The following is a 21422-nucleotide window of genomic DNA, read 5'->3' as shown; positions in this document are numbered from 1 at the left end:
AGAAACTGTCATCAATAACGTATTATCACAAGTTTCGTTTGTCATAAAGATCAAATCAATTAATATGCAGGCAAAATCATTAAGGCTCAATTCGCTATAAGGCACTGGGAAATTACTTGGGTGATTGGGGGAACGAAAGTCGTTATTAACAAGTGTGTGTGGTAGAGCCTCCAGAGGATAATGATGTGTTGGAGGCTTTGTGATGTATTATACGTTGCAATATTGTATATATACAGGAAATAAACGGTGTGAGAATGACTTCCATCGGTGTGGATAGTTTCAGTAACAATGAATTTAGTTTACGCAAATGATTGTTAGTTACTAATTTAGATGTGATAGACAAAGACGATCGGGGCTGGTCAAGTGTGAACTATAGCCATAAGCAAGGCATTACATGCAAACATAGAGAGAGGGTAGCTAAGGAAGAATTGTTAGCATTTGAAGACCTGTTTAGCCCTCATGGTCCGTTGCTCGCAACGCCCTTAACACGGCACAGGATTCCTACTGGAAATAATGGATCTGTGTACTGGAAACCGTATATGATGCCCCATCAATTACAACCGAATATGCAAGAATTTATTAACCAACAACTGAACAATGACGTAACAAAGTACTGGTCGCTGGGGAGCACCGGTCAAGTTCATACCTAAGAATTCATCAGACAGAATGAAGAAGCGTAGATTCTGTCGCAATTATCAGTACTTAAGTAGTAAAACAGTGATGCATGCATAACCGATATCTAAAATTACGAAAAGTCTGGTAGCTTAGAGCATTGTAAGAACTTTTCTCAAATAGATCGAAAGAGTGGTTATCACCAGTTTGTAGCAGTGCCAGAGGACCGAACAAAGGCAGCACTTACAGTCCCTTAGGGTCATTACTAGTGTCATCGAATGCTTTTTGGTTTAAAAAATGCCATAACCACATTCCAACGTTGCTAGATCTGTTAGTCAGACGCCAGTATCAAAACACTATATTCTGACTATTATTGATCATTCCCTATGAAAGAGTCCCTGTGATGATCGCCATTTCAGTTATGAGAGCAAGGTAAAAGTAAATAACTCTGAGACGACACTCATGGACCAAATTACCAACTCCACGTGAGATCTGGTGTAGCAGTTGTGCCTTGTGTTGTGGGCTTATGAACTCAGAACTAGTCCATTAAATCCACATGGTAACGGAAGTAGCACGTCCATCGAATTACTCGTAAGATGTCGAGCCATTATTTCAATTGCCACCATAATGACTGTGATACAATTCGAAAAGGGATCTTGGCACGAGCCTTTCGCTGCATAAGGTGGTGTATAGCAGGAATGTGCGTTTACCATTTGATGTAGTCAAACCAAAATGTAATACGAGTAGGAAAGCAGTACGGAAATTTGCAACGACGTTGAGAATTTCTGGAAAAGCGAGCAAAAGACAAATATCAAAGCACTGGAAGATCAGAAGAGGATGGAGAAGCGTATAGGTAAATTACTAGGGTATCAAGTAGGACTGTGAGTAACGTCAACAAATTCATATATCCCAAAGTATAAGAAGAAGAAATTATCACGGTGCTAGGGGCCATACCAAGTGATTGAAAAGGCATCAGCAGTAATGTGAAATTGCATTTGCTTGCACAGACAACTGTTGTCCATGTGAGGCACCTTCGACGTTTTCAGCGCACTGTGGACTCTTTGTCACAGATTTTGGCACCTAAGGCGAGCAACAAGAGGAAGAGTGGAGAGCAAGCCATACATGAAATTCCATATGTGTAAGGATTGCTGAAATACGTAGGGGGATTTTATTTCAGCATATCTGTATGAAAAAAATTTTACTTTTAATGCTAGTCTCGGACGTTTATTGTTACGTGGAAGGGAAGGATTGTCAGTGATTGTATCTCATATGTGTGATATGTGCTTAGTGGATTATTTTGTTAGTTAAGGAATTTTAAGGGTTATCCACGCCTGGTTTGTTTTGAGGTGGACTGTAATGATTTATCGAGTACAAGAGAAGTATTATGACATATTGATTTTTTTATCTATGGAAGCAGATTATCAACGTTGGGTCTTTCGGAAAGCGGGAGGGGGAGGAATGATTGCAGCTTCTTTTACCTGGGTTGCGGCAACACCAAAGACGATCATGACGGACGTTATAGTCCCGGCAACACTGCAAATCTTCAGAGAAGAAGTAGTAAGCACGTTGCAGGACCAACAATTGAAGGGAAGGGTGCTGTTATCCAGACAGGAGGATGCCATTCTCACTAGTAACCGATAGATGTTAAGGCTTACACACAGTGCATGCAAAGTGAGGAATAAATTCCCAATCATCATCGATAAATATTATGGTTGGTATAGAATGCCTGGCATGTGAGAAGCGAAGTGTGAACGCTAGAGGAGGGATTCTCAGAGTGGCACCTTGAAGAAGGGCCAAAGGGAGTGCCAGAAGAAGTGTGAGAGTAATACCAGGGGTTACGTATTTCTTACGGACGGTTGCGGGAGAAATTTCGCCAAGCGATATATTTGATGCCACATATTTTGCAGAGATATTATAGAGGATAGTTAGATGCAGGAGGGAGGCTGCTGAAGATGATATTAGAGATCACAGCTGTCGACGAGGTTTTAGAGCATAATAATACTCTGGGTCGAGTAAGAGAAGTGGCAGAGAGTAACAAAATTGGAATAGAATATCACACTATCCAGTTAGTAAACCTGTGACAGAGCATATTGTGTAACGTATGTACGTTGTGGGACTAATGGCGGAGGCAACGAGGTTTGGGGAAACGGCTGTTGGGAAAATGAACCGACTCCTGAGCATTACACAGACCTGATTGGATTTGCTGGACCTAGGAGTTTCCAAAGCGAGGTTCTTGCAGTCACTGGCTTAAAGCACAGAGGATGCCCCAGTAGAGGTGTTGGGATACATGGTTGCTATACATCATGGAGAGCATGCGCAGCTAAACCGTACACTGCTGCCTTTGGAGCAGTACCCAGCTGGCCTTTTGAAGGTTCGGAAGGAAGTACCATCTGAGGTGGGACTAATGAACAAACTCTGTTTGTATATTATCATGTTGTGACACTGGGAACCAGTACCGACTGATCACGATTATGTGCTGGTCCAATTCCTTTTGACAAGAGTCAATACCCACACACCACTAGAAACTCACAGTACATCAGTTGATAGTAGATTGGGTTACCTGTAATAAGTAATGATTAGTAACCAAGAATTAGTTGAAAACCCACGTGATAAGCAAAGAAGATTGCCAAGCATGAATATTTAACTGAGTAGCACCATTCGCTGTTAAATAATTCCTAAGAAATTTATCAAGGGAGAACGTGACACCGTTCCTTTACAAGTTTGTGAGGTTTCAATGGAGTCATGGTCACGGGTGAAAACGAGTGATAATTAGCGGGCTAGTCATAGAGAACATCGTTTAGATAAAAAGAAAAATAAAGCCTCTAGTTTAGCTGAGCTATAGTAAAGGAAAAACTGAATGTACTTTACATAATGAGTAACCTGTAAGATGCATATCAAGTCTTTGCAGAGCTACTGTATAATGAACTGTGATCTGGTGGGTCAGATCGCCTGCAGAGGAGAGGCATGTTGCACAGCAACTATTTTACTCGGCATTTCTGAATAATGACGCCGTTAATGCAAGAGGCATATGAAAGCAGATTAGACAGAGGCCAGCCAGGCATGGTTAAACCAAGAGAAACCCGCTGAGTCGACAATACTGCCTCCACACCTTCAGGGCAATTACTACAAATCATATCCCTGCAGATTTCATCTTTGTCACAGGAGAAAGGCACAGCCACTGTTGCTACAGATCACGAAACAAGGGATGAGCCAAGTTCATATAAATACTACTCATATCTAGACGGATGCCTGCAGTCTGCCAACCACCAGCTTCGAGAGGAGGTCCATGCCAGTCTATAAGTCTACAAGAAATTACAAGCTGCCACCACTTGACCTTGGCCGTTCTAGACACAGGCCTACCATTCATGCTAGATCTCATACTCCTGACTTAGCGACCAGCCTCCCACCCTTGTGGGTTACGGTTCGAACCCAGAGCCCTACACCCACTCAGCCACTTTCGCGTGTGCAGACAAACTCTATTGCTGTCCTCCCCCACTGGCAACTGCAGGCACTGTTGCCATCACAAGTCTCCAGACACTCTGGGTCCGCGCTTTGATTCTGTGGCTCCAGTGCGCCCTCCCTGAGGTGTGTGGGTGAAGTTGGAGTCAATAATGATGGCGTTCGAGTTTATGCTCTCTCTGCAAGCCAGGCATTACGCCTTCTTCGAGTCAGTGAGCTTTCAGTAATGCTCTGAGTGGTCTGTTGCGGACACTGTAGCCAGTGCAAGCATTAAACGTGATCGTAGCGAGTTATTTAGTGAATTTTTATTCCTTCTGTTGCGAGTTATCATGGCTGATGGTGGTTTTAAGTGATGAATTGTAGATAAGCGAGCAAGAGACATAATTTTGAAGGGTGTACACTTTTTTGGAGCAGAAAGAAACCATATTCTTGTACCGCAACTGTCGATTGGAACTGCCTACACTACATCCCTCGTCCGTGCCTGGATCTATTCTGGACCCGTCATTCGTGAATCAGAGTGTAGTCTACGTGAACGCTGACACAGGCCAGTGTATGCGCCTTGCGTTAGCGCCCTTCCCAACTCGCTGACACCATCACTTTACTGCCTGGACCGCGCTGCTCGCAGCTTGCCTACCTCAGCACCTTCTTGGCCACCAAGTACAGCTTATGCCATGGGGGCGTTAGCTCCTCTGTTGTAGTTTCCTGACCAATCAAATGAATCAGATTGGACTCTGTATGATCTCACTGTGTGCAGTGATAGTCCAACATACACAGCGGAGAAAAATACAGCACATGAGTGAATGCTAAACTCAAGCGCGCTCTACACCACCAATATTGTTTACTATCTGACGCTTTGCACTAATGCCACATTTGGTATATGCACTGCAGATGACTGTGTGATAGTTAAAATCTAGATCTGCTGTAATAAAACGAAGGAGTTTGCGATCGACTGCTCTTCTTTTCTCAATTGTCTAATCAAGTGAATATTTAATAACACTTTTTTCATGACGATACGTCGGACAACAATTAGATATCTCCCTGCCACACCTCTGCAAGCTCATCCATGATGGGGAACTACTGACTTCCTAAAAACCAAGTTCCAGCGCTTACCGTACAAGTCATACACTTCCAGCCCCTCAGTATGAATGCCAGGAGATGGAGGCATGCTGTGGGAGCATTGGAATTATTATCACTACTTTAGGTTGTCCTGCATCTGGTGCAAGACAGCTCAATTGAAAGTACTTAAGCGGCTTCTGTATCAGTTATCATTGATATAAATATGATAGTGAAAGTGACAGGAATGAGTTCATATGGCGTTCAGTTTTGTGTTTCTATTGCCAATATTGGGAGTGAATCTATACTTGTTGAGCAGGCAGTAGAACTAACTGATCATAAAATTAACGAGATATTGTACGTGGTTCATGAGAACAGACTAAGAAATTGATTTCTTCATGCCTCTCCATTAGTTCAAAAATGGTTCAAACGGCTCTGAGCACTATGGGACCTCACATCTGAGGTCAACAGTCCCCTAGACTTAGAACTTAAGTCTAACTAACCTAAGGACATCACACACATCCATGCCCAAGGCAGGATTCGAACCGGCGACTGTAGCAGCAGCACGGTTCCGGACTGAAGCGCCTAGAACCGCTCGGCCGTCCCCATTAGTAAAGATGTGTATTGTACTTGTGTAGCTTTCCATTAGAGACCGTTAGTGCTTTCTAAATTTTCCACTGAGATCTGTTAGACACACAGGAACGAACAGAAGTGATTAAGCGTATCTTATATAAGTCGTTTTAAAAATGTCCTGTATTGTCCCAGGAGATAGTACTGGCCAAAACCATAAAAAAGTCTTATTCACATACAACTTGAAATAAAAAGTTGTTGATGTACAGATCATTCTTCCCTGCAGTAACCATCCGTCCGTTGAAACTACAGGAGATGCCAAAGTGCCTATCATTCACACCTCATCATTCAGTCCTCTTTCATAAAGAATCACGAACTCGAGCTATCACACATAGCTGCCTCAGAGTTAGTCACATGCTTGAGACAGACGCTTACGCAACATCTTTACGCTGTCGATGTTTGTGAAGTATACAAAATGTCCCCAAAACCAAAAATCCAAGAGATTAAGACCAGACAAATGGGGAGACCATGACGACGCACATCCTCGACCATTCCACCGTTAATTAAACTATATTGGTAGGTACTATCATGCGAGGAGTTAAAATGAGGCGGTGCGTCAAGGTGCGAAAATCACATCGTTGTGTTCCTGCAAAGATAACGATCTCCAGTAACGCGGATTGTTTATCGCGAATAAATTGGTGAGAACCAGCCCCTGCACATTTCTCTATTGAACTTCGTGATTACATGAGTCTGTCACCATCAGGTCATGCCCCACACAAAGGTATTAAAGCGAATATGATGCCTCGTCCCCTTGACACCTCTTGGATTTGCGCCTGCCCACTGGCGTTTATCGTGATAGTGCTAACTCAGTGTTAGAACTGGAAACATGCTGACGGGCACTGCCCTCACTGCCGGAGGACCAAGTACAGAAGCGAACACAGGCAATAAGAACTTAGTAATGAACGTCGTTCTCAACACGATTATTTGTTTCCGCACTTATGTTTATGGGTTTTTTTCTAGTCTTCACCACCACAGCCTCCCAAAGAATGTAGAACACTCAATTCTAAACAACCTGTATAAATAAGAAAGTATCTTCTTTAAGTTTGTGCACTATTTCCTTTATAAATATTATGAGTTTAGCGACAGAATGGGTCAGAAGCACGTTTTCTGCAATTAGTGTTGGTATTTCAGTCCTACATAATGTTCATCGACAATAACTAGTGGGAAATCTTCATAATGAATCGTTCCATGAATCACTGTAGTAGGATTATGCTTTATTAAACGTGTTTGTTTTGTAACGTAAGTGACTGCCTACAAAGATATTTTTTACTTGACAGAAAAAAGTAAGACCCTGACGATCAGCGAGGTGGCAGCACAGTCGTGGGAGTTCTTTCTCGCTGGGTTCGAAACTTCCTCCACCACCATAAGCTTCTGTCTGTACGAGCTCGCTAGACACCCGGATATCCAGAAGAAAATGCAAGAAGAAATTGACGACATACTGGAAAAGAACAACGGCGATGTGACATATGAAGATATAATGACTCAGATGCCATACTTGGAAAAGGTTGTGAACGGTACGTTGTATGATTATGATTTTTTCACACACTGTAGTAGTTGAAATGTGATCCTAACATACTAAGAGTCATTTACGGAAAAGAACGCAAATTACCAAACAAACGATCAACAATGTAGCTGTTCACTTATTACACCATCATCCGCCGTTTGGCTATTTAATGATATACACAACAATGCATATCAAAGAAATCTACAGCATCAATGTAAAGTCGTACCGAGGTTAAAGCCACAAATGCCCCCCGAAATAAACGAAGCCGACACATCACGAATCCTTCCTTGCTACGCTACCTTCAGTAGCAATGTCTTTGTACCTATATGACGGGTAATGTTCGTCTCACAATTCTATTAAACGTGACGTAATTTTCACGTCACACAAAATATCGATGAGCAACTTTCGTTAGTAGACGATACGGTTCTATCACAAAATTTCATGCGCGCGTAACTTTACAAAACCACGACAATTATTGCGATAATAAAGTGTCACGTAACTATTTATCGACGGTTGATGCCTTCATATAACAATGCTCCCTTAAGCCTGCCAGGTTATGCGAACGGTCTTAAGTACGGCTTTCCAGCCGGGAAGGCGTGCCTGTCCCTGGCACGATTCCGCCCTGCGGATTAGTGTCGAGGCCCAGTGTGCCGGTCAGTCTGTGGATGGGTTTTAAGGCGGTTTCCCATCTGCCTCGGCGAATGCGGGTTGGTTCCCCTTATTCCTCCTCAGTTACACTATGTCGGCGATTGCTGCGCAAACACTTTCTCCACGTACGCATACACCATAATTACTCTAGCACGCAATCATTGGGGTTACAGTCGTCTCTGGTGTGAGACGTTCTCGGGAGGGAAGGGGGGGGGGGGTGGGAGGAGAGGGTAGGGGTCCATTGGGGGCCGAACTGTGCCATAACTTGGGTTCAGTGTGGGGCGGCGATGGGGTGGGTGGACTGCCGTAGCCTGTTGTGGGGTTGTGTACCACTGCGGGCTACAGTGGGGAAGAAGCCTCTCCGTCGTTTCTAGGTTCCCAGTTCCATACATTATAACGCTCCCTTAGGAGTGAGTTGCTATCGTCAATAATTCAAGATAGAATATCATTACAAAGACCCGAGGCAAACATCACATGGTTAGCTGCTTAATGAATAATGTTGTGGTTTCTGGAGTCGAAAGTTGTTGGTTCGCAACCCGTTATATGTAATTTACTTTTCCATGTGACCGTCGTTAACACGTTCTGTTACTTTCTTGTGAACGTAATACAAATACGTTCTGCAATATTAGATGGTACTTACGTTCAGTCCGATCTAAGAACGAAGGGTGAAATAAATATTTAGCAATTTCCGAGTATATGGCTAGGCAAGAACCTAAGAGGACGGCTTAAATTGCTGCAACTGAAACGAGTAATTATAAAACTCATATTCTCCATTATCACAAATATTTGTCTCTTTATTTTTGAATATGTGCCGCCTTTCGAGTGTGTGGTTAGGGAGAAACCTACGAGGACATTATAAATTGATGCGAGTGAAACGAGGAGCATTAACATTCGTATTCTTCTTCGTCAGAAATATTTCGCTGTTCATCTACGAATGTGTGGCGTTTTCCGAGGGTGCGGTGGGACAGGAACCTAAGGGTGCAGCTTTAATTGCTGAGTCTGAAGTTAGCACCAAAAAAATTCATATTCTCCCTTTTCACTAAAGTCTGACTATCTGCGAATATATGATGATTTCCGAGTATGTGGTTCGGCTGGAACATAAAGGTGCAGCTTTAAATGCTGCGATTAAAATGAGTTACTATAAAATTTGTATTTTTTCTTCTCACAAACATTTGTATCTTTATTCCCTTATTCCCGAATATATAGCGACTTCCTAGTGTGTGCTGCAAGAATCTAAGAGGAGAACTTAAATTACTTCGACTTGATCGAAGAGGAATAATAGTCATATTCTTCCTTGTCACAAAGATCACGCCGTCGTCAATATTGCACGTGGCGTCAAAATGACGTCACGTTCGTTGGAATTGTTGTGAAACGAGCATTACCCACTTATGTCCAAGAAGACTATCGTTCGACCCCTAACTATAATTGCCAGATTCTTTAATCTGTCATCGTTCGACCCCTAACTATAATTGCCAGATTCTTTAATCTGTCATTTATGTACTCTACACACACACACACACATACACAAACACACACACTCACTCACACAGACACCTGACGATTTTCGGAAAAATCCAAGCAGTTCTATTACGTAATTTTAATCTCCTTTGTCATTAATCATCCACGAGCAGCCAGCAGTTATTGTGTATGGTTGGAATACCATTGTTTATTTTACAATGAAGAGCCAAAGAAACTGGTGCACCTGTCTAATATTGTGTAGAGCCCCCGCGAGCACGCAGAAGTACCGCAGCATCATGTGGTATGGATTCGACTGTTGTATGAAGTAGAGCTAGAGGGAACTGACACCATGGATCCTGCAGGGATGTCCATAAATCTGTAAGATTGCGAGGGGGTGGAGATCTATTCTGAAGAGCACGTTGCGTGGCACTGCATATATGCTCAACAATATTAATATCTGGGAAGTTTCGCAGCCAGCGGAAGTGTTTAAATGCAGAAGAGTGTTCCTGAAGCCACTCAACAGCAATTCTGGACGTGTGGGATGTCGAATTGTCCTCTTTGAAATTGCCCACGGCCGTCGGGGCGCACAATGGACATGAATGGATGCAGGTGATCAGACAACATGCTTACGTACGTGCCACCTGTCAAAGTCGTATTTAGACATATCAGGGGTCCCAATCACTCCACCTGCACACGTCTCATATACCATTATAGAACCTCCAGCAGGTTGAAACGTCCCCTACTGCCTTGCAGGGTCGATGGTTTGATGAGCTTGTCACCATACCCGTACACGTCCATCCCCTAATGTCAGCGTCAGAGAAGTTGCTGCTGTACAAGGTAACGTTGACCACGTCACTGTATGGAGAGTGCTACGGGAGAACCACTTGTTTCCGTACCATGTACAGCGTGTGCAGGCACTATCAGCAGCTGATTTTCCTCCACGGGTACACTTCTGCTATTGGTTCATCCAACAATGTGTCAATCCTCATTTCAGTGCAAATGTTCTCTTTACGGATGAGGCTTCATTCCAACGTGATCAAATTGTAAATTTTCACAATCAACATGTGTGGGCTGACGAGAATCCGCACGCAATTGTGCAATCACGTCATCAGCACAGATTTTCTGTGAACGTTTGGGCAGGCATTGTTGGTGATGTCTTGATTGGGCCCCATGTTCTTCCACCGACGCTCAATGGAGCACGTTATCATGATTTCATACGGGATACTCTACCTGTGCTGCTAGAACATGTGCCTTTACAAGTACAACACAACATGTGGTTCATGCACGATGGAGCTCCTGCACATTTCAGTCGAAGTGTTCGTACGCTTCTCCACATCAGATTCGGTGACCGATGGATTGGTAGAGGCGGACCAATACCATGGCCTCCACACTCTCCTGACCTCAGCCCTCTTGACTTTCATTTATGGGGGCATTTGAAAGCTCTTGTCTACGCAACCCCGGTACCAAATGTGGAGGCTGTTCGTGCTCGTATTGTGGACGGCTGTGATACAATACGCCATTCTCCAGGGCTGCATCAGCGCATCAGGGATTCCATGCGACGGAGAGTGGATGCATGTAGCCTCGCTAACGGAGGACATTTTGAACATTTCCTGTAACAAAGTGTTTGAAGTCACGCTGTTACGTTCTGTTGCTGTGTGTTTCCGTTCCATGATTAATGTGATTTGAAGAGAAGTAATAAAATGAGCTCTAACATGGAATGTAAGCGTTTCCGGACACATGTCCACATAACATATTTTCTTTCTATGTGTGTGAGGAATGTTTCCTGAAAGTTTGGCCGTACCTTTTTGTAACACCCTGTATAGGCGTTACCGACCGCAGTCGCTTATCCTGTCTGTTTACATATCTCTATATTTGAATACACGTATCTGTACCAGTTTCTTTGGCACTTCATTGTATTATACAGAATAAAAATATCTAATTCATAAACCTTCCGCTCATAGCCTCCTACGCTGTTACCTATTTTACTGTTCATAGGGCAGCAAACACCGGTTATAAAAGAACGCTGGCCATAAACCAAACAGTTTACGAATTTCTGAATGACAGATCTTCTCTTACTCAATCGAGATTACTATGTTTTTATATGAGGAGCAATAAGACTTTACGTGGAGGGCACTTTAGAATACTCTCTAAGATATCTACGTTGAGATATGTCCCTTTTTTTACAGAAACCCTTCGAATTCACCCGGCCGCTCCAATTCTAAATCGTGAGGTCGAGAAGGACTATAAGCTGCCAGGACACGATTGTGTCTTGGAAAAAGGGACTAAGGTGATCGTTCCTGTCCTGGGACTCCATCATGACAAGAAGTTCTATCTCAACCCTGAGGAATTCGACCCGGAGCACTTCTCTATGGAGCAGAAGGCATCCAGACATCCTTTCAGCTTTCTGCCTTTTGGCGAAGGTCCACGCATCTGTATTGGTGAGTCACTCCATTCATCATCTTTATAGCTTTTTACTTAAAAAAATAATATTTCGTATGAACATGTATGTAGTTCCAGTTTAACTGACACGTAAGTATCACTGTAAAATTTCCGACGTGTAGATGCTACACGTTCGTCAATAACTACATTTAGTGTCGTTTCTAACCAACTGACAGTTGGCGCCATCTACGATTTTCAGATAAATTCAGAACTGAAGTGCTTGAGGCAAACGTCAAAGACAACAGCTCTAAATCATGTAGGACGACGGTACACAGCTATTACGTATGGAGACAATAAAATTCAGCATAAAAGTCTATAAAAAATTCACAGATCGTATTGTTAAGTTGACGCTTTATACCGATATTATTCCCTGCGTTTGTTTCGGCCCTTGGTAGGCTTCTAAAGTGCGGATTTTACTTCTGAAACAGTTTCTGTCTATTAATTCTCATCCTTTAATGTTTTTTGTCTTTCCAATTCTTGTGTCAATTCTGTGATTCAAGCTGCGGTTAGCATCTTTCTCTAGAACAACAGAAATATTTGTTGCGTTAGTCCGTCACCTTCGTTTGGTAGGGACGTCCAACAAGGTCTTTATTTATACCTTATCCTATTTTTGGATGTTTGTTATTGTTACTTTTAAATAATGGAAGTATCAGCAGGATACCTATCCCATATCAAATCTTGCATGGTGTCCTACCGCCGCAACATCTCATTTGGTGTGTAGGTGTAGGCACAGGTGGAATCAGTGTTCTACCACTGTGGTACGTCATTGAGTGTGTATGTGCCAGACAGATGGGCTCTGGTGTTGTACTACTGCGGTTCCTCACTTGCTGTTTAGGTGTGGAGACAAGTGGAAACAGTATTCAACCTAAATCGGTATGTAGCTTCGCGAAAGGTGGAATCCAGCGTTCTACCACTGCTGTATCTCACTCGGTGTGTAAGAGACAGATGGAATCTGGTTAAGCTAGGAGGCCGGAACTACAATTCGTAATCAAATACCTCCGCTTTTCCATTGTCATCAGTCCCGTTATCAGCAACGGTTGTAGAAAAGGTGTACATAATTATAGGCGTGTATCGCCGACGCCAGTCAGATGAAGCATTACGGAAAATGTCTTATGCTTATGCATTATAATAATTTGAAGAAGAAAATTTGCTGTATAAAAGTCAACATGGATTCCGAAAACAAAAACGTAGTGAAACTCCGGACATCGGCGCTCTGATTGGTGCCGTGTTCCTTGACTTCAGGAGGTCCTTCGATGCAGGCCATGCTGTCATATAATGGATAAAATACGAGGTTACCGGATTTGTGACACGGTCCAAGAGGTCCTTGCTGAAACAAATCAACACATCGGTCTTAACGGAACGAAATCGACAGATGCAAACGTAATTCCAGGAATACCCGAAGAAATTTTGATACGAACGCTATCGTTTACAAATGTTCAAATGTTTGCGAATTCCTAAGGGACAAAAGTGCAGAGGTCATCGGTCCCTAGACTCACACACTACTTTAGGGGAGTAAGAATGGAAAATGTTTTTTTAACATTTTCAGATTTTTATCTCATTATAAAATTTGCACTTTTCCGAATAAAATTATATATATAACTTTCTGATGGTAAAACCATAAGAGGCAGGCTGACAGACAAAATGATTGATGAACTACAGCAGTATTATGGGATGCCCATTTAGGATTTGTTGGAAATGAAACAGGTAGTATGGGCTACCTTCTTCCACAGACTGTCAACTGATGAAAAACCAGTACACCACCTTTGCCCTCCTGGACCTGATTCATGGTGCAATAACCACAATGCCCAGTACTCAAACAGTTCATACAGCCATAAACATTCCATCCCAGCAGCAGTCATGGATATCATAAAACCTATTTACAGAGATCTCGAAAATCCTGAATTACTGGAGAAGTGTCTGCATGATCAGACTTAAAATCCCAATGAGTCGTTCAATAATCTTATATCGACTCGCTTGCCAAAAAATGTTTTTCTTGGAATGAAGACACTAAAGTGGGGGGTCGGTGATGCTGTTATTGCTTTTAATGATGGCAACATCGATAGGGTGAAAGTGTTACAGCTTATGGGAATTAATCTACATCTACATCTACATTGATACTCCGCAAGCCACCCAACGGTGTGTGGCGGAGGGCACTTTACGTGCCACTGTCATTACCTCCCTTTCCTGTTCCAGTCGCGTATGGTTCGCGGGAAGAACGACTGTCTGAAAGCCTCCGTGCGCGCTATAATCTCTCTAATTTTACGTTCGTGATCTCCTCGGGAGGTATAAGTAGGGGGAAGCAATATATTCGATACCTCATCCAGAAACGCACCCTCTCGAAACCTGACGAGCAAGCTACACCGCGATGCAGAGCGCCTCTCTTGCAGAGTCTGCCACTTGAGTATATTAAACATCTCCGTAACGCTATCACGGTTACCAAATAACCCGGTGACGAAACGCGCCGCTCTTCTTTGGCTCTTCTCTATCTCCTCCGTCAACCCGACCTGGTACGGATCCCACACTGATGAGCAATACTCAAGTATAGGTCGAACGAGTGTTTTGTAAGCCACCTCCTTTGTTGATGGACTACATTTTCTAAGGACTCTCGCAATGAATCTCAACCTGGTACCCGCCTTACCAACAATTAATTTTATATGATCATTCCACTTCAAATCGTTCCGCACGCATACTCCCAGATATTTTACAGACGTAACTGCTACCAGTGTTTGTTCCGCTATCATATAATCATACAATAAAGGATCCTTCTATCTATGTATTCGCAATACATTACATTTGTCTATGTTAAGGGTCAGTTGCCACTCCCTGCACCAAGTGCCTATCCGCTGCAGATCTTCCTGCATTTCGCTACAATTTTCTAATGCTGCAACTTCTCTGTATACTACAGCTCATCCGCGAAAAGCCGCATGGAACTTCCGACACTATCTACTAAGTCATTTATACATATTGTGAAAAGCAATGGTGCCATAACACTCCCCTGTGGCACGCCAGAGGTTACTTTAACGTCTGTAGACGTCTCTCCATTGATAACAACATGCTGTGTTCTGTTTGCTAAAAACTCTTCAATCCAGCCACACAGCTGGTCTGATATTCCGTAGGCTCTTACTTTGTTTATCAGGCGACAGTGCGGAACTGTATCGAACGCCTTCCGGAAGTCAAGAAAAATAGCATCTACCTGGGAGCCTGTATCTAATATTTTCTGGGTCTCATGAACAAATAAGGCGAGTTGGGTCTCACACGATCGCTGTTTCCGGAATCCATGTTGATTCCTACATAGTAGATTCTGGGTTTCCAGAAATGACATGATACGCAAGCAAAAAACATGTTCTAAAATTCTACAAGAAATCGACGTAAGAGATATAGGTCTATAGTTTTGCGCATCTGCTCGACGACCCTTCTTGAAGACTGGGACTATCTGTGCTCTTTTCCAATCATTTGGAACCCTCCGTTCCTCTAGAGACTTGCGGTACACGGCTGTTAGAAGGGGGGCAAGTTCTTTCGCGTACTCTGTGTAGAATCGAATTGGTATCCCGTCAGGTCCAGTGGACTTTCCTCTATTGAGTGATTCCAGTTGCTTTTCTATTCCTTGGACACTTATTTCGATGTCAGCCATTTTTTCGTTTGTGCGAGGATTTAGAGAAGGAACTGCAGTGCGGCCTTCCTCTGTGAAACAGCTTTGGAAAAAGGTGTTTAGTATTTCAGCTTTACGCGTGTCATCCTCTGTTTCAATGCCATCATCATCCCGTAGTGTCTGGATATGCTGTTTCGATCCACTTACTGATTTAACGTAAGACCAGAACTTCCTAGGATTTTCTGTCAAGTCGGTACATAGAATTTTACTTTCGAATTCAATGAACGCTTCACGCATAGCCCTCCTTACGCTAACTTTGACATCGTTTAGCTTCTGTTTGTCTGAGAGGTTTTGGCTGCGTTTAAACTTGGAGTGGAGCTCTCTTTGCTTTCGCAGTAGTTTCCTAACTTTGTTGTTGTACCACGGTGGGTTTTTCCCGTCCCTCACAGTTTTACTCGGCACGTACCTGTCTAAAACGCATTTTACGATTGCCTTGAACTTTTTCCATAAACACTCAACATTGTCAGTGTAGGAACAGAAATTTTCGTTTTGATCTGTTAGGTAGTCTGAAATCTGCCTTCTATTACTCTTGCTAAACAGATAAACCTTCCTCCCTTTTTTTATATTCCTATTAACTTCCATATTCAGGGATGCTGCAACGGCCTTATGATCACTGATTCCCTGTTCTGTACATACAGAGTCGAAAAGTTCGGGTCTGTTTGTTATCAGTAGGTCCAAGATGTTATCTCCACGAGTCGGTTCTCTGTTTAATTGCTCGAGATAATTTTCGGATAGTGCACTCAGTATAATGTCACTCGATGCTCTGTCCCTACCACCCGTCCTAAACATCTGAGTGTCCCAGTCTATATCTGGTAAATTGAAATCTCCACCTAAGACTATAACATGCTGAGAAAATTTATGTGAAATGTATTCCAAATTTTCTCTCAGTTGTTCTGCCACTAATGGTGCTGAGTCGGGAGGTCGGTAAAAGGAGCCAATTATTAACCTAGTTCGGTTGTTTAGTGTAACCTCCACCCATAATAATTCACAGGAACTATCCACTTCTACTTCACTACAGGATAAACTACTACTAACAGCGACGAACACTCCACCACCGGTTGCATGCAATCTATCCTTTCTAAACACCGTCTGTACCTTTGTAAAAATTTCGGCAGAATTTATCTCTGGCTTAAGCCAGCTTTCTGTACCTATAACGATTTCAGCTTCGGTGCTTTCTATCAGCGCTTGAAGTTCCGGTACTTTACCAACGCAGCTTCGACAGTTGACAATTACAATACCGATTGCTGCTTGGTCCCCGCATGTCCTGACTTTGCCCCGCACCCGTTGAGGCTGTTGCCCTGTCTGTACTTGCCCAAGGCCATCTAACCTAAAAAATCTGAATCAGAGAACTTGAACGGATGGACAAGGTTCGCAATGGTAAAGCAGAGTATGCAGCACAGTTGGCCACTAAGGAGTCCGGAAAGAATAAAAGAAGAAAAACGTGGAAAAAGATGAACAGGATGATATTCAGTATGGTGCAGGGTGCTTCTGAGTGACTAAAAATAAAAAATTAAGCATATATTAATTGAGTTACAGTCTTTAGAAACTTTTGAAGCCGTTCCTCAAAATTTACATTTTCTGTTGCATTTTTCCCTAAATCTGAGAAATAACTTCGAATAGAGTATTCAGATTTTCAGGGAGTAATAACACACATATCCTCAGTCTACTAAACTAAAAGAACAACGTAATGCTATGTGTAATTAAAATTATTTGGGATAACGTACAACAATGTACACACAATTTTAATCGTGTCATTAAAATATTGTATTTTCCAAAAGCAGTGGCTGAAATGCAGTTAGATTGTAGTTCAGTAGACGCAGGGCATACAGTTCAATGTCCTGTAAAAGTTTCACGTCAATGGCTACAGTGGTTCCTGAAATACAGGGAAGCCAAGTCACTAAACTTAACATTGTCGGGATAGGGCATTCCAACTCCCATTAAACTAACTTATGCTAAGAACACACACACACCCATGTCCTAGGGAGGACTCGAACCTCCAGCGGGAGGGGTAGCGCAATCCGCGACATGGTGCCTCAAACCGCGCGGCCACTCCGCACGGCGTTATCGTTTACAATATATACAGAATTGATCTAGTGGATTACGTCACAGGCTCCTTGAGGCTGTTTGCAGACGATTGGGTTTCCTGGTCGGAGGTCGCGACGGCAGTGGACGGTAGTGAACTGCAGGAAGATCTGCAGAGATTGACGAATGGTGCAGGGAATGGCAAGTGAACGTGAACGTAGATAAATGCAACTTGCTGCGCATACATTTGAGAACTAATTCACGACTTGACAATTACACTATTGGTGACATATTGATGGAAACATTAACTTCCGTAAAGTATATAGGAGTATCCATGCTCTCTCCGTCCGAGCATGCCTCGGAAGACCCAACGGTACCGACCGACCACCGTGTCAGCCACATCGATAAGGTGTGACTAGATGCTGATACAAGGGGGGGGATATGGTTAGCACACCGCCCTCCCGGCCATTGTTATGTTTTACCCAAGTTTCTCCTTCAAATGCTTCAAATGGCTCTAAGCACTATGGGACTTAACAGCTGAGGTCATGAGTCCCCTAGACTTGGAACTACTTAAACCTAAGTAACCTAAGGATATCACACACATTCATGCCCGAGGCAGGAATCGAACCTGCGACCGTATCAGCGGCGCTGTTCCGGACTGAAGCGCCTAGAACCGCTCGGCCATAGCGACCGGCCAAGTTTCTCCTCGATTGGAGTAATTTTAGTGATATGGGAACTGGTGTTATCACTGTGGCAAAGCCGTTAGTAACCATACGGGGCGACCTTAATTTAAATGACCCTATGGAGCTAACAGTTCGAAAAACAGATGTTAGAGTGAGATTCTTAGCAAAAATCTTAACGAAAAGAAATTAATTCGTGAATGAACTGCCATAAAAACCACTTTTTCGACCGATTCTTGAGTATTGCACATCAGTCTGGGATCCTTACCAAGTTGAAGTAATAGAGTTGAGCAAAGCATTACTTCCTCCTACATACGTCTCGAGAATTGACTGCAACGAGTAAATTCGACAAATTACAGCTAATACCGAATTTTGTTGACAGTCGTTCTTTCCATGTGCCTTGCGCGAATGGGAAAAGGGATCAATAGAGGTATTCACCGCAACACACAATTAAGAAGCTTGCGGTGTATAGATGCAATTGTATATTTAGATATAGATGTTGATGTAGATATGTGCGCTCTGTAAAGGGGTGCACCGGTGAAAAACGATTTTCTTCCTTAGCGATCCTGCCTTCCTAATCACATATTTTTATCAAATATTTGTTTCAGAGGCTGTAAGATAAAATGAAGTGACAGAAGTCATGAGATACTCCTAACATCGTGTCAGACCTCCTTTTGCCCGGATAGTGGACCAGCATGAGGTGCCATGGACTCAACCAATCACTGGAAGTCCCCTGCAGAAATATGAGCCATGCTGTCTCCATAGCCGTTCGTAATTGCGATAGTGTTGCCAGAGCAGGATTTTGTGCACGAAATGGCCTCTTGATTATTTCCCACGGATATTCTATGGGATTCATGTTGGGCGATTTGGGCGGCCGAACTATTCGTTCTAACTGTCCAGAACGTTCTCCTAACCAATGGAGAATAATTGTGGCCCTGTCACATGGCGCATAGTCATCCATAAAAATTGCGTCGTTGTTTGGGAACATGACGTCAATGAGTAGCTGCAGATGATCTCCATAGCCGAACATAATTTTTTTTTTCAGTTCAATGATCGCTTCAGTTGGTCCAGACGACCCAGTGCCTTCTTGACAACTTGCATCCATGGCTTCGTGTTACCAACTGAAATCGGAACTCATCTGAACAGGATAAGGCTTTCCAGTCGTTTAGGATCCAGCCGATGTGGTCACGAGCCCAGGAGAGGTGCTGCAGCCGATGTCGTGTTGCTACCAAAGGCACTCCGATCAGTCGTTTGCTGCCATAGCACATTAACGTCAAATTTCGCAGCACTGTTCTAACGGAGACTTCATTGTACGTCCCACATTGATTTCTAAGGTTGTTTCGCGCAGTGTTACTTGTCTGTTAGCACTGACAAATCCACCCCAACACCGCTCTTCTCGGTAGTTGAGTGTGAGTTGTTCGTGGTGAGAGGTGTTGCTTGAAATATGGTACTGTCGGCACACTCTTGACACTGTGGATCTCGGAATATTGAATTCCCTACCTGTTTCCGAAATGCAATGTCCCATTGCTCCAACTACCCTTCCGTGTTCACAGTCTATTAATTCGTACTGTGCTGCCGTAATCATATTGCAAACCTTTCCACACCAATCATCTGAGTGAAAATGAGAGCTCCGCTAATGCACTGCCCTTTGAACTTTCTGTATGCGGTACTACCGCCAGCTGTATATGTGGATGTTGCTATTCGTGACTTTTGTCACCTCAGTGCATCCGTCAGTTATCTTTCTCAGCCTTTGTAATAAACAGGAAGAAGTCATTTCCTACGTTGAAATTATATTCAGCTATTTCAGATGTTGCCTTATACTTACTGACAAGGTGAACTCCCCACCGTACCCCATCAGTTTTAATGGTAATATGGCCCAGTGCCCCCCATGAACCATGGACCTTGCCGTTGGTGGGGAGGCTTGCAGGCCTCAGCGATACAGATGGCCGTACCGTAGGTGCAACCACAACGGAGGGGTATCTGTTGAGAGGCCAGACAAACGTGTAGTTCCTGAAGAGGGGCAGCAGCCTTTTCAGTAGTTGCAGGAGCAACAGTCTGGATGATTGACTGATCTGCCCTTGTAACATTAACCAAAACAGCCTTGCTGTGCTGGTACTGCGAACGGCTGAAAGCAAGGGGAAACTACAGCCGTAATTTTTCCCGAGGACATGCAGCTTTACTGTATGATTAAATGATGATGGCGTCCTCTTGGGTAAAATATTCCGGAGGTAAAATAGTCCCCCATACGGATCTCCGGGCGGGGACTACTCAAGAGGACGTCGTTATCAGGAGAAAGAAAACTGGCGTTCTACGGATCGGAGCGTGGAATGTCAGATCCCTTAATCGGGCAGGTAGGTTAGAAAATTTAAAAAGGGAAATGGATAGGTTAAAGTTAGATATAGTGGGAATTAGTGAAGTTCGGTGGCAGGAGGAACAAGACTTTTTGGCAGGTGATTACAGGGTTATAAATACAAAATCAAATAGGGGTAATGCAGGAGTAGGTTTAATAATGAATAAAAAAATAGGAGTGGGGGTAAGCTACTACAAACAGCATAGTGAACGCATTATTGTGGCCAAGATAGACGCAAAGCCAATGCCTACTACAGTAGTACAAGTTTATATGCCAACTAGCTCTGCAGATGATGAAGAAATTGAGGAAATGTATGACGAGATAAAAGAAATTGTTCAGGTAGTGAAGGGAGACGAAAATTTAATAGTCATGGGTGACTGGAATTCGTCAGTAGGAAAAGGGAGAGAAGGAAACATAGTAGGTGAATATGGATTGGGGGGAAGAAATGAAAGAGGAAGCCGCCTGATAGAATTTTGCACAGAGCATAACTTAATCATAGCTAACACTTGGTTCAAGAATCATAAAAGAATGTTGTATACATGGATGAATCCTGGAGATACTAAAAGTAATCAGATAGATTATATAATGGTAAGACAGAGATTTAAGAACCAGGTTTTAAATTGTAAGACATTTCCAGGGGCAGATGTGGATTCTGACCACAATATGTTGGTTATGAACTGCAGATTGAAACTGAAGAAACTGCAAAAAGGTGGGAATTTAAGGAGATGGGACCTGGATAAACTGAAAGAACCAGAGGTTGTAGAGAGTTTCAAGGAGAGCATAAGGGAACAATTGACAGGAATGGGGGAAAGAAATACAGTAGAAGAAGAATGGGTAGCTCTGAGGGATGAAGTAGTGAAGGCAGCAGACGATCAAGTAGGTAAAAAGACGAGGGCTAATAGAAATCCTTGGGTAACA

The 21422-nt window shown here is 43.2% G+C and overlaps 1 protein-coding gene across 1 annotated transcript in view; it reads left to right on the top strand.

The window, feature by feature from the left end:
• Positions 1-21422, top strand: part of LOC126484191 (cytochrome P450 6k1-like) — an 84316-nt gene that overhangs the window by 37802 nt on the left and 25092 nt on the right. The window contains exons 3-4 of the mRNA XM_050107603.1: positions 7032-7268; positions 11551-11802. Of these exons, the coding sequence (XP_049963560.1) occupies positions 7032-7268; positions 11551-11802 (489 nt within the window). The remainder of the gene's footprint in view (positions 1-7031; positions 7269-11550; positions 11803-21422) is intronic.

This window comes from Schistocerca serialis, chromosome 6, assembly GCF_023864345.2.
Source record: "Schistocerca serialis cubense isolate TAMUIC-IGC-003099 chromosome 6, iqSchSeri2.2, whole genome shotgun sequence".
Classification (NCBI taxonomy): Eukaryota; Metazoa; Arthropoda; class Insecta; order Orthoptera; family Acrididae; genus Schistocerca; species Schistocerca serialis.
Note: the sequence above shows the minus strand (reverse complement) of the source record. Positions and strands in the feature narration are given on the sequence as shown.